General features: G+C 47.9%; 1 protein-coding gene across 3 annotated transcripts in view; it reads left to right on the top strand.

Moving 5' to 3' along the window:
- Window positions 1-23179, top strand: part of RAD23B (RAD23 homolog B, nucleotide excision repair protein) — a 245740-nt gene that overhangs the window by 149586 nt on the left and 72975 nt on the right. For all 3 annotated transcript variants that reach the window (XM_033918631.1, XM_033918623.1, XM_033918639.1), the window contains one exon: window positions 15379-15490. In XM_033918631.1, coding sequence (XP_033774522.1) covers window positions 15379-15490 — 112 coding nt within the window. The remainder of the gene's footprint in view (window positions 1-15378; window positions 15491-23179) is intronic.

A 23179-nucleotide genomic window follows, 5' to 3' on the forward strand; every position in this document is an offset into this window, starting at 1 on the left:
GTACTCCCTTCTATTTCAACTCAGCAGCAGGGAGCCATGCCCTCTACCAGTTTTTCCTTCTCTGCTTACACAGAGTCAAGGATCTCTGCTTCATCCCAGCCTGCAGTCTCTATGCCTGACAGCTTGGTACCGCTCAACATAACCCCTCTTCAGTTTTCTCCATCTGTAAGAGATGTTTTAGAAGCTTCTAGGAAGCCTACCACTAGACAATACTATCACCAAAAATGGACTAGATTTTCTACGTGGTGTTTTTCTTATCATAAGGAGCCTCAACATTCCTCCTTATCTTCTGTTTTGGACTACCTTTTGCACTTATCCAATTCTGGCCTCAAGTCTACATCGATCCGAGTCCATCTCAGTGCAATTGCGACTTTCCATCAGCCTATTGAAGGAAAACCCCTCTCTGCTCACCCGGTGGTTTCCAGAATCATGAAAGGACTTTTCAATGTCAAACCTCCTCTCAAACCCCCTCCTGTGGTTTGGGACCTCAATGTTGCCCTTGCTCAACTGAATCAATTGAACCAATTGACAAGGCTCATCTAAGTATCTCACTTGGAAAGTGGTGTTTCTCATAGCCCTCACTTCTGCTCGACGAGTCAGTGAGCTGCAAGCTTTAGTTGCTGATCCACTATTTACAGTGTTCAATCATGATAAGGTGGTTCTTCGTACTCATCCTGAATTCCTCCTGAAAGTGGTCTCGGAATTTCATCTCAACCAATCCATTGTTTTTTCCAAAGCCTCATTCTCATCCTGGAGAAGTTGTCCTTCATACTCTGGACTGTAAACGTGCTTTGGCCTTCTATTTGGAACGCACCAAACCACACAGATCTGCTCTTAAACTTTTTGTCTCCTTCGATCCCAATATGTTGGGACATCCTATTTCTAAGCGTACCATCTCCACCTGGATGGCGGCTTCTATCTTATTCTGCTGTGCTCAGGCTGAATTAACTCTTCACAGTAAAGTCACAGCTCATAAAGTCAGAGCTATGGCAGCTTCAGTAGCTTTCCTCAGATCTACACCTATTGAGGAAATTTGTAAGGCTGCTACTTGGTCCTCGGTTCATCCCTTCACTTCTCACTATTGTCTGGATACTTTCTCCAGACGGGATGGACAGTTTGGCCAAACAGTATTACAAAATTTATTCTCCTAAATTGCCAACACTCCCACCATCCCATTCTGGTTAGCTTGGAGGTCACCCATATGTGAGAATAGGCTGCCTGCTTGTCCTGGGATAAAGCACAGTTACTTACCGTAACAGGTGTTATCCAGGGACAGCAGACAGCTATTCTCACAACCCACCCATCTCCCCTGGTTGGCTTCTCTGCTAGCTATCTGAACTGAGGAGACGCGCCGTGCGCTGGGCGGGAAGGCACTCGCGTATGCGTGGTGCGGGCGACTAGAAACTTTGAGTTTCTTCAAGCAAGTCTGTTTGTGAGGCGTCCGCATCCGGGCTCCGTCGATGACGTCACCCATATGTGAAAATAGCTGCCTACTGTCCCTGGATAAAACCTGTTACGGTAAGTAACTGTGCTTTTCTTTGTGGTGCATAGATCTTCTTTTTTCCCTTTAGCATCTCTGGTTAGGCTATGTCAACATTAAGTTTTGTGGTAGTAAATTTTTTTTATTTTTTGCATTCTCATCTTCAATCTTGTTATGGAGGTTAGTTGACCAGGTTGGGGTCTGTTTTTGAAAATTAATTAATTTGATTTCACAGCAGCTTTCTTGTGGTAATGTGTTTGAAAAAAATACCCTGGGTGGCATAAAAATTTGGACACTTGAGGAAGATCATATCTGGTGGGAGACAAAAAACTATAGCTTACAGCACCTTTGGGTCTGACTATAAACTGTCACAATACCATTTGTTTCAAATGGTAGGGATTCTGAGTTGTGAAGAGCCACTTGAAAAAAAAATCCTTAGCACTCATAAGTCAAATCTATTCACTCCTGCATTAGAGGAGTAAATCTTGAGGGATTCTGGATCTACAGTGAACATTGGAGATGTATTGACATTGGGAACATATTAATCACCATTGAAATCAAATATGAATAGAGAATGGACATCATCCAATTCCTGTCAGAAGATGAAATATTCCCTTTTTTGACACTGAGGGAGCCCAGCATTCAGCAGAAGCTCAGAAGCATTCATTTTAGATTTTGGAGCACGATAATGTGAGCATCAGAATACTGGCAGTTGCTGTATACTTTATGCACTTTTTGACATAAAAACATAAGATTTGCCACTGCTGGGTCAGACCAGTGGTCCATCGTGCCCAGCAGTCTGCTCATGCGGCGGCCCCAGTGCCCCATTTGAGTCTAGCCTTACCTGCGTATATTCTGTTCCAGTAGCAACTTATCCAACCTGAAGGGTGCTTTCCCCTATATCAGCCTCCGGAAGAGCGTTCCAGATTTCTACCACTCTCTGGGTGAAGAGGAACTTCCTTACGTTTGTACGGAATCTTTTTCCTTCTAACTTTAGCAAGTTCCCTCTCGTTCTCTTCACCTTGGAGAGGGTGAACAATCTCTCTTTATCCCAGGACAAGCAGGCAGCATATTCTCTACATGTGGGTGACATCACCGACAGAGCCCCCTAGCAGACGTTTTCGCAAGCAGACCTGCTCGAAGACCTTCAGGCTTGCGATTGGCCCGCGCATGTGCACGTGCCCCTCCCGCCCTGCCTAGGGCATGCGTGTCCTCAGTTCTCTGTTTTCCGCGGAGCCAGAAGCACTGCTCCCTTGCTTTGCGCAATCTCATTGTCCCTCTTGGCACTGCGGCTTATTTGATTTGTTTCTTTCGAGTCGCTGTGCTCGTGTCTTTCATTTTCTTTATTTTCATTTTTTTCAGTTCGTATATTTTTGACTGGGTTCCCGGTCTTTTGGCTGCCTGGCCTCGCGGGGCCACGGCTCTCCTTTTTCTCGGCCTCGTTCCGGATTTAAACACTGCACTAAGTGCAACCGGGTTATCTCCACCGATCCTCATGGTTGGTGTGTGGAGTGCCTGGGTGCAGAGCACCATGCTTAGTTGTGTCCCCATTGTGCGACTTTACAACCGCGGGCTCTTCGTAGACTGGTGGCCAAGATTCTCCAACTCTTTGGCCCCATGGATCCTGCGGGGCTGGCCTCGAGCTTGGCCTCGACGCCCTCGTTGGGCGCCTTGGCCTTGACGTCCTCGGCCTCGAAGGCTCCGGACTCGGCCCCTCCTGCTACTCCGGCTTTGGGTAAGTCTCCTCTTTCCTCCTCAGGTATGCCAGCGAAGAAGCCTACCTCGGAGTCTCATGTTAGCGCCGCCTCGTTGGTGTCTTCGAGAAATCAATCTAAGCATGCCTCCTCACGTAGGGAATACTCTTCCTCGAGGTCGCCCCCGAAGGAGCGCACTGCTGCACCTCCGACACACCTACCTTTGGTCTCGGTGCCTATGTTTGAGGACATGCTTAAGGCTATTATTGCCACACAATTTTCCTCGGTGGTAAGCCAACTAGTCCCGACTTCGACGCCTTTGACTTTGGTCTCGACCCAGTCGCGGTGTGACCAGCCTGAGCGTCCCCTCGTCTCTCGAGGCCTCAACCGTAAGACTCATCGGATTCCCTCGAGCAGTTCTTCTTCTCCTGAGTCACCGGTGACTTTTCGGGGGTCCAAGCTGGGGGCTACTTTTTCCCCCGCTACTGCGGCGAGGCTCGCCTCTTCTAAACAGCCCCGGTCTTCCCCGCCCTGTTGGGGCAGGTCTCCGACCTCAAAACCATCTAGACACACACTTGTCCTCGAGTTGGACTCTAGTGTTTGTTCCATATCGAGGCCCTTTCCGGCTTCTAAAGGGACTGCTTCGAAGCCAGTTGAGGATTTTTCCTATACTCCGTCTTCGAGGCTTTCTCAGCGATTTCCTTTGTATGGCAGAGAGGCTTCCTTCGAGGCTTCCTCAGCGACTTGTCCATCGTATGGCAGGGAGGGCCATACGATGGACAAATTCAGTTGCCGCCTTTATCAAAATTCGATGATGGCGAACCGTGTCCTTAACTACAATTTCATCTTCATGTCCTACCTCCGGCTCTGTATCAATGTCCTCTGCTCGTTCCGGGAGGTCGTACCAGAGCCTTGGCATCAGGGGTTTCGTCTCCTCGAGGAGACCCTCTCCCAACTCCGCCTGTGTATGTTTCAGGCCTCTTAAGACGCCTTTGAATTGTCCTCAAGAATTACAGCCTTTGCGATCGCCATGCGTCGCCTCGCTTGGCTTCCGGATTGTGGATATGGATCCAAATCTACAGGATCGCCTTGCCAATCTTCGTGTGTGGGTCATGAGCTCTTCGATGATTCCATCGAGGTGGCCACGAAGCGCCTCTCAGACCACGAGCGGTCCTTCGCGTCTCTGGTGAAACTTAAGCCGAAAGCTCCTCCGGCTCGCCAGTATAACATTCCTCTCCAGAGGTACCCGCAAAAATCCACTCCTGCTGTCTCAAGGCCTGCAAAACGACCCATGCAGCAGCAGCCCCGTCAACCTAAGTCTCAGCCGCCAGCCCCGGCGAAGACCAGGCCGTCCTTTTGACAATTCCAGTCCGAGCCTTCGGGCTCCCTTTCTGGAGTCTTCCCCCTTCCCCATTGGGGGTCGTCTCCACCATTTCTATGCCCAGTGGGTAAGTCTTACCACCGACAGTTGGGTGCTGTCTATCAGCTGGGAGGGGAGCTTCCTCCACTTAAGTCGCGTACCCCCGGACATGCCTCCAAGAGAATTTCCTTCTGCTCATTCTCAGCTCCCTTTACTTCTGCAGGCAGCTCGGGCCCTGCTTCGCCTTCGGGCGGTCGAGGAGGTTCCCCCGGATCAGTGGAACTCCGGATTTTATTCCCAGTACTTTCTGGTACCCAAGAAGACGGGGGATCTACATCCGATCCTGGACCTCCGTGCTCTGAACAAGTTTCTAGTCCGGGAACGATTCAGAATGCTCATCCTTTCCACGTTGTATCCCCTCTTGGACAAGGGGGATTGGCTGTGCTCATTGGACCTCAAGGAGGCGTACACGCACATTCCGATACACCTGGCCCCTCGCCAGTATTTGAGACTCCGGGTGGGGGATCTCCATCTCCAGTATCGTGTTCTCCCCTTCGGCCTGGCAGCCTCTCCGAGGGTTTTCATGAAATGTCTGGTTGTGGTAGCTGCGGCCCTGCGTCTCCGCGGCCTGCAGGTGTTTCCCTACCTTGACGACTGGTTAATCAAAGCGTCCTCTCGCAACGAAGCACTGCGAGCGACGAATCAGACCATCATGCTCCTTCAGAGTCTCGGCTTCGAGGTGAACTTTCCCAAGTCTCACCTCTGCCCGTCTCAGTCTCTCGAGTTCATTGGAACGGTCCTGGACACGGTTCGTCTCCGCTCCTTCTTGCCTCGAATGGTGTGACCCATCTGCCCTCAGCGCCCGCTCGACTCATGATGGTCCTCCTAGGTCACATGGCCTCCACGGTTCAAGTAACTCCTTTTACCAGACTTCACCTACGTATTCCTCAATGGACTCTGATGTCCCAATGGAACCAGTATCGCGATTCTCTCTCTCGACGCATTGTCGTGACTCCTTTGTTGAAGAGGTCTCTCCGTTGGTGGATGCTCTCTTCCAATCTTTCCAGAGATTTTCTGTTTCAGGCTTCTCCGCAAAAAGTCCTCATGACGGACTCGTCGACCTATGCTTGGGGGGGCTCATCTGGACAGTCTGCACACCTAGGGTCTTTGGTCCCGTATGGACCGCCTTTGTCACATCAATCTTCTGGAGCTTTGAGCGGTTTTCCTCGCTCTGAAGGCCTTTTGTCACCTGCTTCGCGACCGGGTGGTGCTGGTTTGCACGGACAACCAGGTCGCCATGTATTATATCAACAAACAGGGGGGCACGGGGTCCAGGTCCTTGTGCCTGGAGGCGTTGTGGCCCCGGGATTGGGCCATCCGCCGCAACATATTCCTTCGAGCTGTCTACATTCAGGGCCAGCGGAACTGTTTGGCGGACAGGTTGAGTCGTCTGCTGTAGCCTCAAGAATGGTCGCTCCACTCCGGGATCCTGCGTCAGGTGTTTGCTGGTTGGGGACCCCGGACGTTGATCTGTTTGCATCCCCCCTCAATCACAAGTTGCCTTGCTTCTGTTCCAGGGTTTACACCCCTCTCAGGATCGAGGTTGATGCCTTCCTTCTGGATTGGATGAACGAGTTCCTGTATGCGTTCCTACATTCTCTCTGATTCTGAAGACTCTTGTCAAGCTCAAGTCTTCGCGTGCCACCATGATTCTGATAGCTCCTCGGTGGCCCTGTCAACATTGGTTCTCCCTTCTGTTGTAACTCAGTTCCAGGGAGCCTCTTCCTCTGCCTGTTTTTCCTTCTCTGCTTGTCAGGGTTCTCTGCTTCATCCCAACCTCCAGTCACTGCATTTAACAGCTTGGATCCTTGAGACTTAATGCCCTCATTCCAGTTCTCCCAGCCTGTGCTGGATGTCCTGGAGGCGTCTCGGAAGGAGTCCACTCGCCAATGTTACCATCAGAAGTGGACCCGCTTTACTTCCTGGTGTGCTACTCGGCAGCTGGAGCCGCTGCCCGCCTCCTTGTCAGCTGTCCTGGATTAACAGTTGTACTTGTCTGGCGCTGGGCTCAAGTCCTCTTCGGTTCGAGTCCACCTTAGTGCCATTGCTGTTTTTCATCAGCCGATTGACAGACAGCCTATCTCTGTTCATCCTGTGGTTTCCTGCTTCATGAAAGGACTTTTCCACTTTCATCCGCCCCTCAAACTTCCTCCGGTGGTTTGGGATCTTAACGTGGTCCTTGCTCTATTGATGAAACCCCCGTTCGAGCCGCTAGCGTTGGGCTCACTTAAAGTATCTTACTTGGAAAGTTGTGTTCTTTATTGCTCTCACTTCTGCCCATCGGGTTAGTGAGCTTCAAGCCTTGGTAGCGGATCCATCTTTCACTGTCTTCCATCACGATAAGGTGGTTCTCCGTACCCATCCTAAGTTCTTGCCTAAGATTGTTTCTGATTTTTACATCAACCAATCTGTTGTTCTTCCTGTGTTTTTTCCAAAGCCCCATTCTCAACCTGGAGAAGTGGCTCTACATTCTCTTGATTGTAAGCGTGGGCTGGCATTCTACTTGAAGCGCACCGCTCCTCATCGTTCTGCTCTCCAGCTGTTCCTTTCTTTCAATCCTAATCGCTTAGGTCGCTCTGTCTCTAAGCGGACCATTTCTAACTGGTTAGCCGCTTTCTGTTATTCTCAGGCTGGTCTCTCCCTACTGGGTCGAGTCACAGGCCACAAGGTCATGGCAATGACGGCGTTTGTTGCTTTCCTCCGCTCCACTCCCATTGAAGAAATCTGTAAGGCTGCCACTTGGTCCTCGGTTCATACATTCACCTCGCATTACTGTCTGGATGCTTTCTCCAGGCATGATGGCCGTTTTGTCCAATCTGTTTTGCAACATCTATTCTCCTGAATTGCCAACTCTCCCTCCATCCTCTTTTTAGTTAGCTTGGAGGTCTCCCACATGTAGAGAATATGCTGCCTGCTTGTCCTGGGATAAAGCACAGTTACTTACCGTAACAGGTGTTATCCAGGGACAGCAAGCAGATATTCTCGCAACCCACCCACCTCCCCGTGGTTGGCTTCTTTGCTTGCTATCTGAACTGAGGACACGCTGAGGAGATGCATGCCTTAGGCAGGGCGGGAGGGGCACGCACACATGCGCGTGGGCCAATCGCAAGCCTGAAGGTCTTAGAGCAAGTCTGCTTGTGAAAACATCCGCTAGGGGGCTCCGTCAGTGATGTCACCCACATGTAGAGAATATCTGTCTGCTGTCCCTGGATAACACCTGTTACGGTAAGTAACTCTGCTTTCTGGTTGGACTTCATTTTGACTGTGCATCCAACATTTCTTTCTTTCTGCCTCCTGCATGCTTCCTCTCTTCCAGACCTCATTCCCTTCCCCAACCAACATCTCTCTCTCTCTCCCTCCCTCCATGAGTCCAACTTTTCTTCCTCTTTCCTCCACCCCTATTGGCAACATGTGTCCCTCTCTCTCTCCCTCCTCTGTTAATGATCTTGCATCTCTCTGTTCTTCCTCAGGGTCTCCCCACCCCCCATTTGTTTCTTCTGTCTGCACCTCCCATAGTCCAGCAATTTAAAACAGTGATTTGAGACGAACAAACTCGGCTGCATAAGGGGAATTTCCTTGAAAAAGCCACAGCGAAACGTAGTTCTGTGTCTTAAATCCCCCCGCCGAGTTGATACATGAGATGAGTATTAATTTAATTTAAATATAATTTATTGAAGATGGTGATGAATAATTTATTAAAGTATAATTAAGATAAAATGAAAATATGAAAAAAATAAGACCAGTGACAATGTGGGTGCCAAAGACAGTGCATACAAAACTTGCGTTTTGCACAGCAGTACCACCGAGGTCTTGGAGGATATAGAGAAAGATGATGGCATATAAAGACCAAATGGCCCATTCAGTCTGCCCCTTTGGTCCAGGCCTCTGTCTCTCTGTCTTTCTTCTGTTTACAAACACCCCCGCACCCGCCCAGCATTTGTTCTCCTTTCTTCCAGGTCTTTCTCTGCCTCTCTCAACTTCCTTCCTCACTCTCTCCCTTCTTGGTCCAGAATCTTTCCACCTCTCTGCAGTCTTTCTCTCTCTTCCCTCTATACACCCCCAAGTTCAACATCTGCTCTCCTCTTCTGCGTCTCCTTTGTTTCAGGTTTCTCCCTCTATCTTCCTTCTGCTAACATTTCAAGCACATCCAGTTAAAAGCATGTGGACAAACCCACCCAGACAATCGCGTGTAATTTAAAGTGCTCCGAGGGTGGGTGTGTGTTGAGGGAAACCCTCCACTTTACTTAGAAATGTTGCCGCTCCCTTTGGGGGTGGTGGGGGAACTCCCCAACCCCAATTACAGAGGAAACAGTAATTTTTCCCTACAAAATAGGGAAAAAGTATGTTTCCTCTGTAATGGGGGGTTCCCCCCACACACCCTCACAGTGCTATAAAATAGTATTGAAATCCAGCGCACTAACATCCTGTGCGCAATTTTCTGGGCGGGTTTGTCCGCGCACGGTTTTGTCTATGTACCATTTTGAGTCCTCCCACCTTTGTTCCAGGTCTTTCTCTCTCAACTCTCACTCTTTGTCTTCCACCTCCCCAGGGCCTGGCATATCTCTCTTCTCAGTTCAGAGTGTTTCCCCTCTCTGCAGTCTTTTTCTCCCTCTATACTCCTCTAGTCCATCATATGCCCTGTCTTCCTCCTCCCTTTTGGTTCAGGTCTTCTTTCCCGCCCCTCCTAAAGGTCCTTTTTTCTCTCTCTCTCCTCTCTCCCCCACCCCCCCCATGTCCAGATTCAGCATCTCTGAAAAGTTTTTTTAAAAGTTACCAACAAATTCATATGCCCTTTCCCCTGTAATATCAATCATAGCCCCCTCCCCAAATTCGCTCACATTCTTATTTTTGAAACGCTCCCTGAGCGGAGAAACATAACCAATCATACCACAAAATCACCCTATACTGAGCAACAGAAGCTCTTCTGAGCTCTTAACTCCCGGGACGTAGCGTCCAACTTCTTTTCGATTGAGTGGCTTTCCGCAGTGCATGCCTGACAAGTGCTTCCTGATTTGGTTGGTGGAGAGAAGTGGAAAGGAGGCGTTACTGGAAATATGAAGGACTGTTCGAGTGAAGCAAAGAGATTCGTGAGCTCCTGTAATGAGAACCGTTGTAGCCAGTACTGTCCCATTGACTAGATTTTGAAGGGTAGTTGTGGTTTCACTATTTAACAAGTACCTTTCCAAACTGTCTGCCTGAAATTCACAGCTGGGCGCTCATTTAAATTAGCCGGGCAGAGCGCTCAGCTAAAAGTCATGCTAAACTTGACATTGAAACACTCAGTTCATTTGTGACACTTCTTCCCTATCACTGGGAAGTTTTGCTTGTCATCTTTGTTCTACTTTCCTAGTTTCTTTCACTATCTAAGACGATTTCTTTACCTCCTGCTGGAGTGTTTTTCTAGCTTCATCACTAACTATGGTTTTGATGTCATTTCATAACTCTTTGGGCTCTCTATTTCTTGTTCCAAGAATAGCAAATCTGTTTTATTTTATCCAATAATATTGTGGAGTATTTTTAGTATCAAATTTTCGAAGGCTTCTAATGATCTTCTGGTTTGTTTTTTTTGGTGGAGCCTTACCTTAATCTTAAATGTCAAAAGCTTGTGGTCACTTCCACAATCGGCTTCTGGTTTAGTCCATTTGATTTCAATACATACTGTGTCTCTTTAATGTTTGACGCGAGCAGCAACCCCAACCTGCTGCTCGTGCCAGCGTTAGCTCTTCCTCTGTCACTTCCTGGCTCCGCACCTAAACAGTGACGTCAGAGGAAGAGCCAACGCTGGCATGAGCAGCAGGTTGGGGTTGCTGCTCGCATCACAAACGTTAAGAGGCACAGTAGGTATTGAAATCAAATGCAGTGCTCTCCCCAGAAATTTTTTCCAGCCAGGTGGCATGAAAAAGTAGCCGGGCGGGGAAATTTGGTGGTGGGGAAAATTAAATGTATACTATTTTTATTAGTTAACTAGTCTTATAGCCCGTTACATTAACGGGTGCTAGAATATATGTGTGGGTGTCTGTCTTTATTTCTTTCTCTCTCTCCTTCTCCTCTCCTTCTGTATTTCTGTCTTCCTTTCTGTCTTTCTTTTTCCTCGGCTGTCCACCCATTCTCCCTTCCTTTTACCTTCCCTGTGTCCACCACCACCTCTTCACTGCTCCCCTTATCCAGCAGCAGCCCTTCTCCCTTTTTTTAATCTGTCCCCTGTCCAGCGTTTTTCCTGTCCTCCTGTCCAGCAGTAGGCCTCCCTTCCTTTTTCTCCCCCCCGTCTCTTCCCCTGTCCATCAGCACCTTTTTCCTGCTCCCCCGTCCAGCAGTAGGCCTCCCTTCCTTTTTCTATCCCCCTCTGTCTCTTCCCCTGTCCAGTAGCACCCCTTACCTCGCGTCTACCCTCCGCCGACAGCCACCTCAAGCTGCCGCGGCCTGCAGGCGCCGACAGCCACGGGGCATCAGCCTCCGCGCTGCCTGAAGCTGACATCCGCCTTGGGAGAGAGAGATGCATGGAAGCGCGCATACGCACTCCTACCTGCGGGGACTTACAGCGCACAGAAAACGGAAGCATGCAGGTCAGAGTGCGCATACGCGGCTTAGGCTTTTATTATATTAGACTAGCTGATGCTCCCGGCGTTGCACGGGTATTTAATTATAGCAATAACACTGTAAATGGATTCAAATAAAGATACTTTATAGTGGTGAATGAATGCAAGTCTCACTGGAATTTGCAATCTCTTAAACTGAAAAGGAAGATCTGTTGGAATAAGTGGCATCCAAAAGTTTCAGTATTGATTTAAACAACTCAATATGTGGAAACTCAGGTTGAAAAGAAACTCCATGCAGTTTTTTCCCGGTTCAGAATGGAACCTGTGTGCCTAGTTCAGCATATGTGAGTACTCATGTAATGTAATAACATTATGAACTGGGGTGCATGAAGGAAACAGTTACAAACACAGTTAGAACATACAAACTCTATATGTATGGTGTCCGTGGTAGAATAGAAAAGATGTCCCTAGTGGTTATAGTGTCATATAAAGTGTTTTATAGTTGGAATTACTGTGAGAATGGCAGTTTTTTACATCCTTTCCATTGACATGAATGGGTGAATTATGATTTAATGTTTGTAGCTCCGCCCAGGTGTGCAGGTGGGCCGCGAGACCCCCAGAACATATCACACCAGGTAGTGAGGGATCTGCATACCAAGTATCGTTCAAATCGGTCAAGCCGTTTTTGAATTACTGTGAGAATGGCAGCTTTTTACATTTTTTCCATTGACATGAATGGGTGAAATCTGATGTTCTGTTTGTAGCTCCGCCCACATGTGCAGGTGGGCCGCAAGACCCCCAGAACATATCTCCCCAGGTAGTGAGGGATCTGCATACCAAGTTTCGTTCAAATCGGTCAAGCCGTTTTTGCGTGATCGCGGCACATACACACACACACACACATACATACCTCCGATTTTATATATATATAGATTATTATTATTTTCCAATGCTCAATATGACTTCCTTTTTTAAGGTTTGACACTTGTGCCAGAATATTTCTACTAAATTTAAGAAGTATCCAATTCTAGAAGTTGGTATAGAGGTTTAAAAAAGGGAATTGCGTTAATGAAGTCATTCTAGCTATTTATTTCTGCATGAATTTAAACAACTTAAAAAAAAAAAGGTAAATATAGCTCATCCAGTCATACAAGAAATGGCTGTACAACACTTCTAATAATGTTTTGATCACCAGGTTCCTTCCTGAGGTCTCACTGAGGTTATGAAATAGATGCAATCCCCACTTCCAGACCTCTTCCACGTAATGTATGGAGAGGTGTTACTGAGCCTTGAAGGACACCTGTGTGATTGATCTTTATCTGCTTCTTTTTTATTTTGCTATAGTGCAAAGTAAGAGCTAGGGCAAAACAGTATAGGTAAATATGCAGGTAATAATTAGCAACGCATTACAAATATTTTATTTTTATTTGCTTATAATGTCATTTGAAAGCTGCTTGATGATAATACAACTTTAATTTAATTCTTTATAATGTGTGTGTCTGTGTGTTGGGGGGGGGTACAACACCAACGACAACAGTAAAGTTAGAATAGGGTTGTTAAATCCAGTGGTGTACCTAGTATATATGACAGCCAGTGCTGATCATTTTTTAACAACCCCCTCCTCTATATAAAAAAATATATTTTTAGTAATAATCCATGAGTCACACAATAAGAGTGCATCTAGGAAAAGGCTGCATCTTAAATACTGCAGTGAGCACTAGAACACCAACACATGCATTGTAAAACTAAACAAACCAGATCCTACACAGTCAATTGATCCTGTAGTCGATGCTAACAGAAAGCCATGTCCTTTTCATACACACAGAACATAGATACACCCTCGCCCAATATGGAATAATCACAAACTAAAAATATATAGACAAAAGTTAAACTGAACCAAGAAACCAGACTCTGCATACAATGCAACACCACAGAAACAGTGACACGTCCCCTAATACTGTGCAAAATCTAAAGACAGTAGATATAAATTTGAAAAAAACTTCTACATAAGTCACCACTTTACAGATTAACAAATAGAAATAAAATAATGAGAAATATGAAAATACCATTTTATTGGACTAATCCATTTTTCAATTACGGTAGCTTTCAGAGGCCAAATCTTTCTTCAAGACAGTACAGTATACAGCTGTTATGGTATCCTGTTCTGACCTCTTTCTCTCCGTCTTTCTTCTGTGAGGAGATCATGTTGATCTTGAACACTGAATAATTCTTCCACATTCTCCATATCACTGTACTGTAGTCTGGTCCAGCAGACTGCTTTGGCACTATTACATGGGTAATAGTAAATTCATTATGCATCAGCTTTCCACACAGAATGCCACAAGTTTCTATTTCTTGTGCTGTGTTTGCATATTCACATCGTCTTCCCAATCCTTCTATCCTTGGAAGTATTGTCTTGACAAGAGCCTGCTGCGAGGCACAGGATCCCGCATGCAGCAGAAGAACAGCTTTGCCTCGAGCCGTTTCTAGGCAAACTGGGACGCTTCTCCTGCTCCTGGATCTTCCTGCTTCAGTGAAGAGAAAAAGGAAACGCGTGTTTTCACAACTCGACTTCCCTCAACACCCCTTTCCCCTTCTCGCGTCGAGGTCTATTCTTGAGAAGCACGTGCGAGAGTGACGCTTCTAGCTGGTGGTTCCTGTTAGTGGGAGAAGCTGGCACGGTCTGAACCCCAACGAGCAGGAGAGCGGAGTGAGAGCCATATTGGGTGCGGGCCACAGTGAGATCCGTTTTGGGCCGCATGTTGTGCAGGGCTGGACTAAGGCAAGTTGTAAGTTTCCTTCCATCACTGACCTATCTTCCATAGGTCAGCGATGGAGGGAAGCTTTCAACTCGCTGCTTTTGCTTGCTTCGGGCCTTCCTCGTTGCCGGGTCCTGCCTTCAAGGAAACAGAAAGTAGGTAGGACCCGGCAGCGAGGAAAGCCCGAAACAAGCAAGAGCAAGTTGCAAGCTGACCTGTCTCCTATAGCGAACCCATGCTCTGGGGTGTTTGCGTGCCGACTTTCCTTCCCTTCCTCCTCCCCCCTCCCCCGGGATGTGACTTCCGGTTTCGGAGGGAAGAGAAGGGAAGCCAGCACACACATGTTAGAGCCCCGGAGCATGGGTTCAAGTCGCTTGCTGGCGTTAAAAACAAAAAAAAAAGTCAGGCTTCTGCGATTCAGGCTGTGCCGAGCCAGCCCGGTAAATCTCCAAGCCGGTGAGAAGGTTATTTTTTTTTAAATGTTGAACAGAAGGCGGCATCAGGATTGTGATCGAGATTACAGCCGGGCAATCATCTAAATTAGCTGGGCGGAGCGCCCGGCTAAAAGGCCCTAGGGAGAACACTGCAAATGGACAGATAAGACACAGATGGAAATCTGCAGTTTTGACGGCAAGGACTAAACCAGAAGCCAATGGGGGAAGGGAAGGGGTGCACACAGCAGGAGGAAGTTTGGCAGGAGGAGGTGGGGAAGGAGTGGATGGGGGAGGGGTGCCACTGCCCCGGGTGCCTCTAATCCTTGCTATGCCACTGCTGGCTTCGTTTCTTTCTCTTACACCAGGGGTCTGCAACCTGTGGCTCTTCTGCCATGTGGCTGTGGCTCTCCAGTCCCTGACTGTTTAATCTCCCCCCCCCCCCCCCGTGCCTACTGAGGTACTTGATGGGGGGGGGGCGTCTTTGTGGCAGGAGCATGTCACTCTTGCTCCTGCCTTCTAAAATGGCTGCTGCGACCTTTCGTGGCAGCTAACGGTACTTCAGGAAATGCCGCGAGCGGCCTTGAAACTGGACTGTTAGAGAACCTGAATCAGGGTTTTTTTAAAAGTAGTTTATTAATGAGCTAAAAAGAATAAACCACAGCTGTGTGCTAATCTGTTCTAAATGCAGATTGGTATCTTTTGCCATTCCTGGAGTTGAAGAGTATGGTAGTTTGTATTAGAACAACAGGTTGAGAACCAGGTAAACCAAGGTTCTAATTATGATGTCTTTCATCCTCCATAGTCTCAGGTACAATTTAGACGGTAAGTTCACTTGGGCAGGAAATAACATATGTACCTGAATGTAACATAACTTCAAACTCAGATTTGAGCAAGAAGAGTAATTTAATCTAAATCTGCATGCTTATTTTACTTTTATAACAGTTACCATATGGCTTAAACCATCTTGGTATTTAAATGAAGGGTGGTATAACAGATACTAGAATAAAATAAAGTATAACCTCAGGCTACCAATTAACATACTGTGTTATATTTAGGGAATCCCTGGGGACAGAGACACGCAGGCGGTGGCTGATCCCCCTCAAGCAGTTGCACCTCAGCCAGCAGCAGGAGCAGCAGCTACAACAAATACAACAGCTCCTTCAGGGGGTAAGTGTGGTCTAGTTCAACTAGGTAAATAGAGGTTGGTTATGCCAGCTGATGAAGTATGTGACAGAGTAGTGCTATTTGTGTATGTTAGGAGGAGTAGACAAAGGCTGTTTTTTAATGGATTAAAAGTTGAGTACACATTTATTTGATTTCAAGGATGACTGCCGTATTTATCTGTGTATAGGCCATGGCTTATACATGGGTTTTACAAACCTAGGCAGTGGGTGCGGCTTCCTTATATGGGGTGGCCTATCTAAAGACATCGTAGATAAGCTGCCCCATTAAATAAGCCGCAGTGCTACTGGAGTCCCCCGTACCTTTTAAAATAGTTCCCTCACTGGACGGCTGCCTCCAATGTCACGGCCAGCGATGCAGGGCAGAAGTGATCTTTTCAGCAACCAGCCTGGCTCTGCGCTGCTTCCTCAATGCCTGCCGTCAGTTCTCGTGGGACTCCGACAGGCATTGAGGAAGCACCGCAGGGCCAGGCCGTATGCTGAAAAGATCGCTCCTGCCCTGCATCGCTGGCCGCGACATTGGAAGAGGCAGCCATCCAGCGAGGGAGCTATTTTAAAAGGTATGGAGGACTCCAGTAGTGCCGTGGCTTATCTAGGAATTTTAAAACGAGAATAGGCGTTTCCTGCGGCCTATACAAAGGGGTGGCTTAGACATGGGGAAATAAAGTCCCACTTGTTGTTTAAAAAAATTAATTGCTTATGAGTTCTAATACTAACCACAGATGATCATGGTTTTAGAAGCCACATGTTTTGTAAAATACAGATAAACCTTTGGTGCAATAAAAAAAAAAAAAATTGTATGTATTACCATGTTTCCCCGAAAATAAGCCCTAACATGATTTTCGGGATAGGTCTTAATATAAGCCCTAGTACTGGATTATCCGGCATCAGCGCTTTCCCCCGCTGCGCAGCTGAACCCCTGCTGACCCTCCATCCTTCCTTCCCATCTGAACCCTGCCAACCGCGAGCTCTACATACCTCCCTCCAGAGCAGTGTTTGGCTGGCAGCATTCTAAACAGGCTGCTTTGCGGCCTTCAACTGCCGGTGAATTCTCTCTGCTGCGTTATTGGTGACATCATCAGTGATGCGGCAGAGAGAATTGCCTCAGCGATTGAAGGCCGCAAAGCAGCCTGTTAGAGTGCTGCTGCTCCGACAGTGCTCTGGAATGAGGTATGTAGGGCTTGCGGTCGGTGGGAAGGGAAGGAAGAGATACTGGACATTTTGGGTTAGGGGAAAAAGGGAGAAATACTGGATTACATTGGGGGGGAGGGATGCCAGACAGAAAAATGCATCTAATTCTGTTTCTTCCCGCTTCCAAAGTACATTTTGTATTGAAACTGGGATAGCAAGTCATTTTTTTTTTTTTGGGGGGGGGGGTAGCACTTGCCACCCCATAGCAATGTCTATACAGGTCTGTGAGCCGTGAAGCCAACCTTGTCAGACCTGAAGGTCCCTTGCTCAGTTACTTGATTTAGGGCTATGACTGGGGTTCTCAGATTAAGGGTAGAGAGCTGCACGGGAATGGGGATGACAGGAATCCCGCGGGTTCCCCCTTTGGGTCACGGGGATCCCGTGGGGACGCCCTCCTAGGGTCGTGGGGATCCCGTGGGGACGCCTCCGAGGGTCGCAGGGTTCCTGCGGGGTTGGATCGCAGTGCACTCGAGCCGCGAGGGTAGTATCCTTCTCCTTACCTGCCCTGTCACAGCACACAGCCGAACGGAAGTCTTCCCGATGTCAGCGCTGACGTCGGAGGGAGGGCTTAAGCAAAGCCCTCCCTTCCTCCGACGTCAGCGCTGACATCAGGAAGACTTCCGGTCGGCTGTGTGCGGCAGGGCAGGTAGGGAGAAGGCAATGGCGTACGAAAGAGGGGGGGTGGGCGGGCCGCCCCGGGGAATGTGCACAGCCGGTCAGGTCCCCTGATCGACTGACAACAGGCCCGTCCAACAAACCTCCCTGCCCTGTAGCCGCAAATCTAAATTAACTCTTACAGCAGTTTCACTACTCCAGTTGCTGTAAGAAGGTAATTTAGATTTGCGGCTACAGGACAGGGAGATTTGTCCGATCGAGCCTGTTCTGTTGTCGGTCGGGTGGGGAAGTGCCAAAAAGGTAAGGGCAGGGAGGGAGAAAGGGAGGAAAGGTGAAGTGGAGAAGAAAAGACGCTTAAGGGAAATGGGTAAAACTGAGGGGGGAGAAGGACGCTGAAAGCACATGGGGAAGACAGGGGGGGGGAAGAAGGACATGGGGAAGACAGGGGGAGGACACTGAAAGGACATGGGGAAGACAGAGGGGGGAGAAGGACGGTGAAAAGACATGGGGAAGATAGGAGGGGAGAAGGACGCTGAAAGGACATGGGGAAAACAGGGGGGAGAAGGACGCTGAAAGCACATGGGGAAGACAGAGGGGGAGAAGGACGCTGAAAGCACATGGGGAAGACAGGGGGGGGGAGAAGGACGCTGAAAGGACAGGGGGAAGGCAGAGGGGGGAGAAGGATGCTGCCTGACAGGACATGGGGAAGATGGGGGGGGGAGAAGGACGCTGAAAGGAAATGGGGAAGAGAGAGTGAGGAGAAGACGCTGGCAGGGAAGAGTACCGAGATGCCAGACTATGGGGAGAGCGGAGGGAAGAAGATGGGTGCCAGACCAATTTGGGAGGGGGGAGAAAGGGAGAGGCACAGTAACAGAGCAAATGGAAGACACAGAGAGAAGAGAGACAGTGGATGGAAGGAATTGAATGAGAACATGAAGAAAGCAGAAACCAGACAACAAAGGTAGGAAAAAAAATTCTTTTTTTTTTTTTTTGCTTCAGGATAAAGTAGTATATTAGTTGTGTTGATAAAAATTAGAGGCTCTGGTAGAAACCCCTTTACAAAGTATGTATTCTTCCCAATTAATATTTCCAAATTAATAAAGTCTTTTTGCTTATTTTTAAATGGGTTTCTACCAGAGCCTTTAATTCAGTAGCATAATTAAATGAAATAACTATTTCTGTAGTTTATAGGGACGGGTAGGGACGTAGGGGATTCCTTGCGGGGACGTAGGGGATTCCTCGCGGGGATGGGCGGGGACGGAGGGGATTCCTCGCGGGGATGGGTGGGGACAGAGGGAGTCCTCGCGGGGACGGGTGGGAGTCTTCACGGAGATGGGTGGGGACGGGTGGGACTTTGGCGGGGACGGGTGGGATTTCTGTCCCCACGCAACTCTCTAATTCAGGGGTCCTTGACCAGGTAGTCTCAGAATCAAAAGGAGTCTCAATTTGGGAATTCAAAATCCAAGGATTCTCAGGGAGTCAATGTCTGTGGGGTGGAGGGAGGGGAGGCAAAAAGAGTTGAACTTGAAAGATGTTGCAGAGGGAAGGCACAAGGGGATAGGTGAGAGTGGAGGAAAGATGCTGCACATGTGGGGGAGAGAAAGAAAAGAAGAATTGGGGTGGAGGAGAGGAAGGGAGAGATAATCATTTCTAAAGGCGAAAAAAACCGTGTGACAAGGCAGTGGCTGCTGCCAGAAGGATGCTGGGCTGTAAAGAGAGGCGTAGCCAGTAGAAGGAAGAAGGTGTTGATGCCCCTGTACAGGTTATTGGAGTATTGTGTTCAGTTTTGGAGACCGTATCTGGCGAAGGACATAAGAAGACTTGAAGCGGTCCAGAGGAGGGTGACGAAAATGATAGGAGACTTGCGCCAGAAGACGTATGAGGAGAGATTGGAAGCCCTGAATATGTATACCCTAGAGGAAAGGAGGGACAGGGGAGATATGATTCAGACATTCAAATACTTGAAGGGTATTAACGTAGAACAAAATCTTTTCCAGAGAAAGGAAAATGGTAAAACCAGAGGACATAATTTAGGTTGAGGGGTGGTAGATTCAAAGGCAATGTTAGAGGCTGGTAGATGCCTGGAATGCACTCCCGAGAGAGGTGGTGGAGAGGAAAACTGTGACTGAGTTCAAAGAAGCGTGGGATGAACACAGAGGATCTAGAATCAAAAAATATTAAATATTGAACTAAGGCCAGTACTGGGCAGACTTGCATGGTCTGTGTCTGTGTATGGCTGTTTGGTGGGGGATGGGCTGGGGAGAGCTTCAGTGGCTGGGAGGGTGTAGATGGGCTGGAGTAGGTTTTAACAGAGATTTCGGCAGTTGGAACCCAAGCACAGTACCAGGTAGAGCTTTGGATTCTTGCCCAGAAATAGCTAAGAAATTTTTTTTTTAAAAATTGAATCAGGTTGGGCAGACTGGATGGACCATTCGGGTCTTTATCTGCTATCATCTACTATGTTACTATGAAAAAAAAAGACGTCCCCGAAAATAAGCCCTAGAGTGATTTTTTTTTTGGGTTGGGGCCCAAAACTAATATAAGACACTGTCTTATTTTCGGGGAAACACCATTTTCAAGCATAACTGAAATTAATATATATTGTAAGAGTTTTTGATTTTGAAGGAATTCCACGTCTTGACTATTCTCCTTGGAATACCAAGGCCTTACATAATCTGACTGTACTCCTAGTTATCCCAGGACAAGCATACAGCATATTCTCACATGTGGGTGTTGTCATCCACGGAGCCCGGTACGGACAGTGAAAAGTGCATCAGCACATTAAGAGGTTAAAAGCTTTCAGACTGCCTACACCATTCGTGCGCAAGTGCCTTCCCACCCTCGCAGTACCTCAGTTCTTTGTTTTCCGTGGAGCAAAGAAGTGTTTTCTTGTGCTGTGTTGCCTTCCCTTCAATGCAATATTTTTTTTTTGCCTTACCTCATATTTTTTTCATTTTAGCTCTTTTGGTTCTTCTGTTTCTTCGAGAAAAGAAAAACAATTAAATTTTTTATCCCAGCATGAGCAGGCACCTAGGTATTCTCACATATGGGTGACGTCATCGACGGAGCCCGGATTCGGACGCCTCACAAGCAGACTTGCTTTAATAAACTCGAAGATTCGAGTCACCCGCACCGCGCATGCGCGAGTGCCTTCCCGCCCAGCGCAGGGCGCGTCTCCTCAGTTTTCTGCGGAGCCGAGAAGTCCGTCTTTGACTCTCTGCGTTTAACTTTGTTCCTTTGTGCCTTCTCTCAACCGCGGTTTGTGTTTTTTTCCTCACGAATCGCTGTTTTTAGTTTATTTCTTTTATTTAAGTTTAAAAAAATTTTTTTTTTCTTCTTCCATTTGTTTTCTGGGACAGGCCGCTCAACCGCAGCCTGAGGGCTTCGATTTTGCGGCGGCTATTTTTCCTTCTCTGTCCTGGTCTACCACGGGCTTCAAGAGGTGTAGCAAGTGTCAGCGTGTGATCTCTCTTACGGACCCTCACGGATGCTGCCTCAAGTGCCTTGGGCCGGAACATCATCCTAGGTCGTGCCTGCCTTGCCAAACACTTCAGCCTCGTGCTTTTAAGCGTCGTTACATTTTGGTGGACAAGCTCTTCGAGATGGAGTCTTCCACAGATCCCTCGACTTCGAAGGCATCTTCGGCCTCGACTCCACCGAGGCTCCTGCACCTACTGCTTCCACCTTGAGCCTCATCAGACCTTCGTCGTTTGCAGCGGCTCTTGCTTCGACTTCATCTGCTGTATCTTCCCCTGTTTCCTAAGGTCAGATAGCTCAGTAGTCGGTTCCGCCGATGGTGATTAAAGTGTCTAAGACTCCTAGGTCGAAGTACTCTCACACTACCTCGAAGGAACCTCCAGCCAAAGCAGGTGGTCCGGTTTCAGACGCGGATCCATCCTTGCCGGCTTCTTTCCAGACCATGTTAGAGAAGCAGTTTATTCAGTTCCTTACTAACATGGGACCCAAATTGCTTCCTCTTATCCAGCCTGGGCATTCAGCAGACTCCCATGAGGTCGAGCCGCTTCCTTTGCCCCAGTCTGAACTTACACACTCTTTGCAGGGAGCAGAGTCTCTGCGAGTATCTGGTCTGGCATCCAAGCACATAAAGCAAGGAGCAGATTCTTTGCGAGTGCCTCAACAAGAATCCTCACACTCTATACAAGGAGCAGAGTCTTTGAGAGTGCATCGAGGTTCCTCTACCAAGCCTCTGGAGCTTCGATCTACAGCCTCTAGTCCTATTCATACGTCGGCATCGGCTGCCCACGTCTCCGAGGCGAAGTCTCCTCGATCCTCGAGATCTGGTTCCAGACACAGTTCTCACTGACATTCGAGGCCTTCATCGAGGCATCCTTCCAGGCATAGTTCTTTGTCTCACGACAGACCATCTTCCTCGAAGCCTCGATCTACTCCAACCTCGACCAGACCACTGACTCCTCGTTCGAGGTCTCCGATGCTGGACCTCGAGGATGTCCCGGTCTCAATTGCCTCGTCCAAGTCACCAGGTTCATTTGATGCCTTTTTCCCTGCTGAAGCTTCATCTTCGACACAGGCTGCCTCGACGTCCTCAAGTCCTTCTCGAGGCAAAGCATTGGCAGATCAGCTATCTTTCTCGTCTTTCCTCTGACAGATGGCGGTAGACTTAGATATTCAATTGGATACTGGCTCCAAATTTTCTAAGGAGTATCTCGAAGTCATGCATCTTTCTCAACCTCTGGCAGAGTCTCTTAAGCTTTTACTTCATAAGCTTTTGAATCAGACTTTTGGTTTGTTGCATGGAAACACCTTTTTCCATACCGGCTGTTCCAGGAAAATTGGACTCTAGGTATAAGACTGTGCATCGCAAAGGATTTGACAACTCTCAGTTATCTCATCAATCCCTGCTCATCAAGTCCTCCTTGAAAAGGTCCCATCCTTCCAAGGTTTATGCTACCGTCCCTCCTTGAAAGGAAGGGAAAACTATGGACAAATTTGGACGTCGCATCTATCAGAATGTTATGATGTCCTCTAAAGTCCTAAATTATAATTTTCAATTCATCACTTACTTTAAATTCCTTATTTCTCTTCTACTAAAGTTTTTGAATTATTTGGATACCCAAATGCATTTTGAGTTTCAGGAAGTCATTACTTCCTTATCTTAATTACGTCTGCATCTCCTCCAATCATCTTATGATGCCTTCGAGTTACCTGCCCGAGTGACTGCTTGCTCTGTAGCTATGCGTCATCTTGCCTGGCTTCGTACCATTGACATGGACTCTAACCTTCAAGACTGCTTGGCTAACATTCCTTGTGAGGGCAAGACCTCTTTGATGAATCCATCGAGGTAGCCACCAAGGAATTATCTGACCATGAAAAATCATTTGCTTCTATAGTCAGACCTAAGCCAGCTCTTGCTAAGCCTGCACGCCCTGCTCTTATCTATCAAAGGCGTTTTGCTCCAAAGCTGGCTCCTTATACTCGTCCTCCTCTGTAAAAACAGCAACCTTAGAAGCAACAGAAACCCCAACCTTCTGCTGCACCTAAGGCTTCTCAGCCTTTTTGACTGTTTACAACATAACCTCCACCATTCTGTCTCTGTCTCCTTTTCCCCCTATAGGAGGTCGTCGCCATCATTTTTACAACCGATGGATGATAATTACATCTGACCTCTGGGTGCTTACCATCATCAGGGAAGGATACTCTCTTCATTTCACTCAGGTTCCACCAGAGCTTCCTCCAAGAGAGCATCCTTCCAATCCATCCCAGACCGCCCTTCTTCTTCAGGAAGCTCAAGCTCTGCTTTCTCTCCATACCATCGAACCAGTTCCCTTGGAACAGCAGAACAGGGGGTTTTACTCACGTTACTTCCTTGTTCCGAAGAAGACGGGCGATC

This window comes from Geotrypetes seraphini, chromosome 1 (assembly GCF_902459505.1).
Source record: "Geotrypetes seraphini chromosome 1, aGeoSer1.1, whole genome shotgun sequence".
NCBI lineage: Eukaryota > Metazoa > Chordata > Amphibia > Gymnophiona > Dermophiidae > Geotrypetes > Geotrypetes seraphini.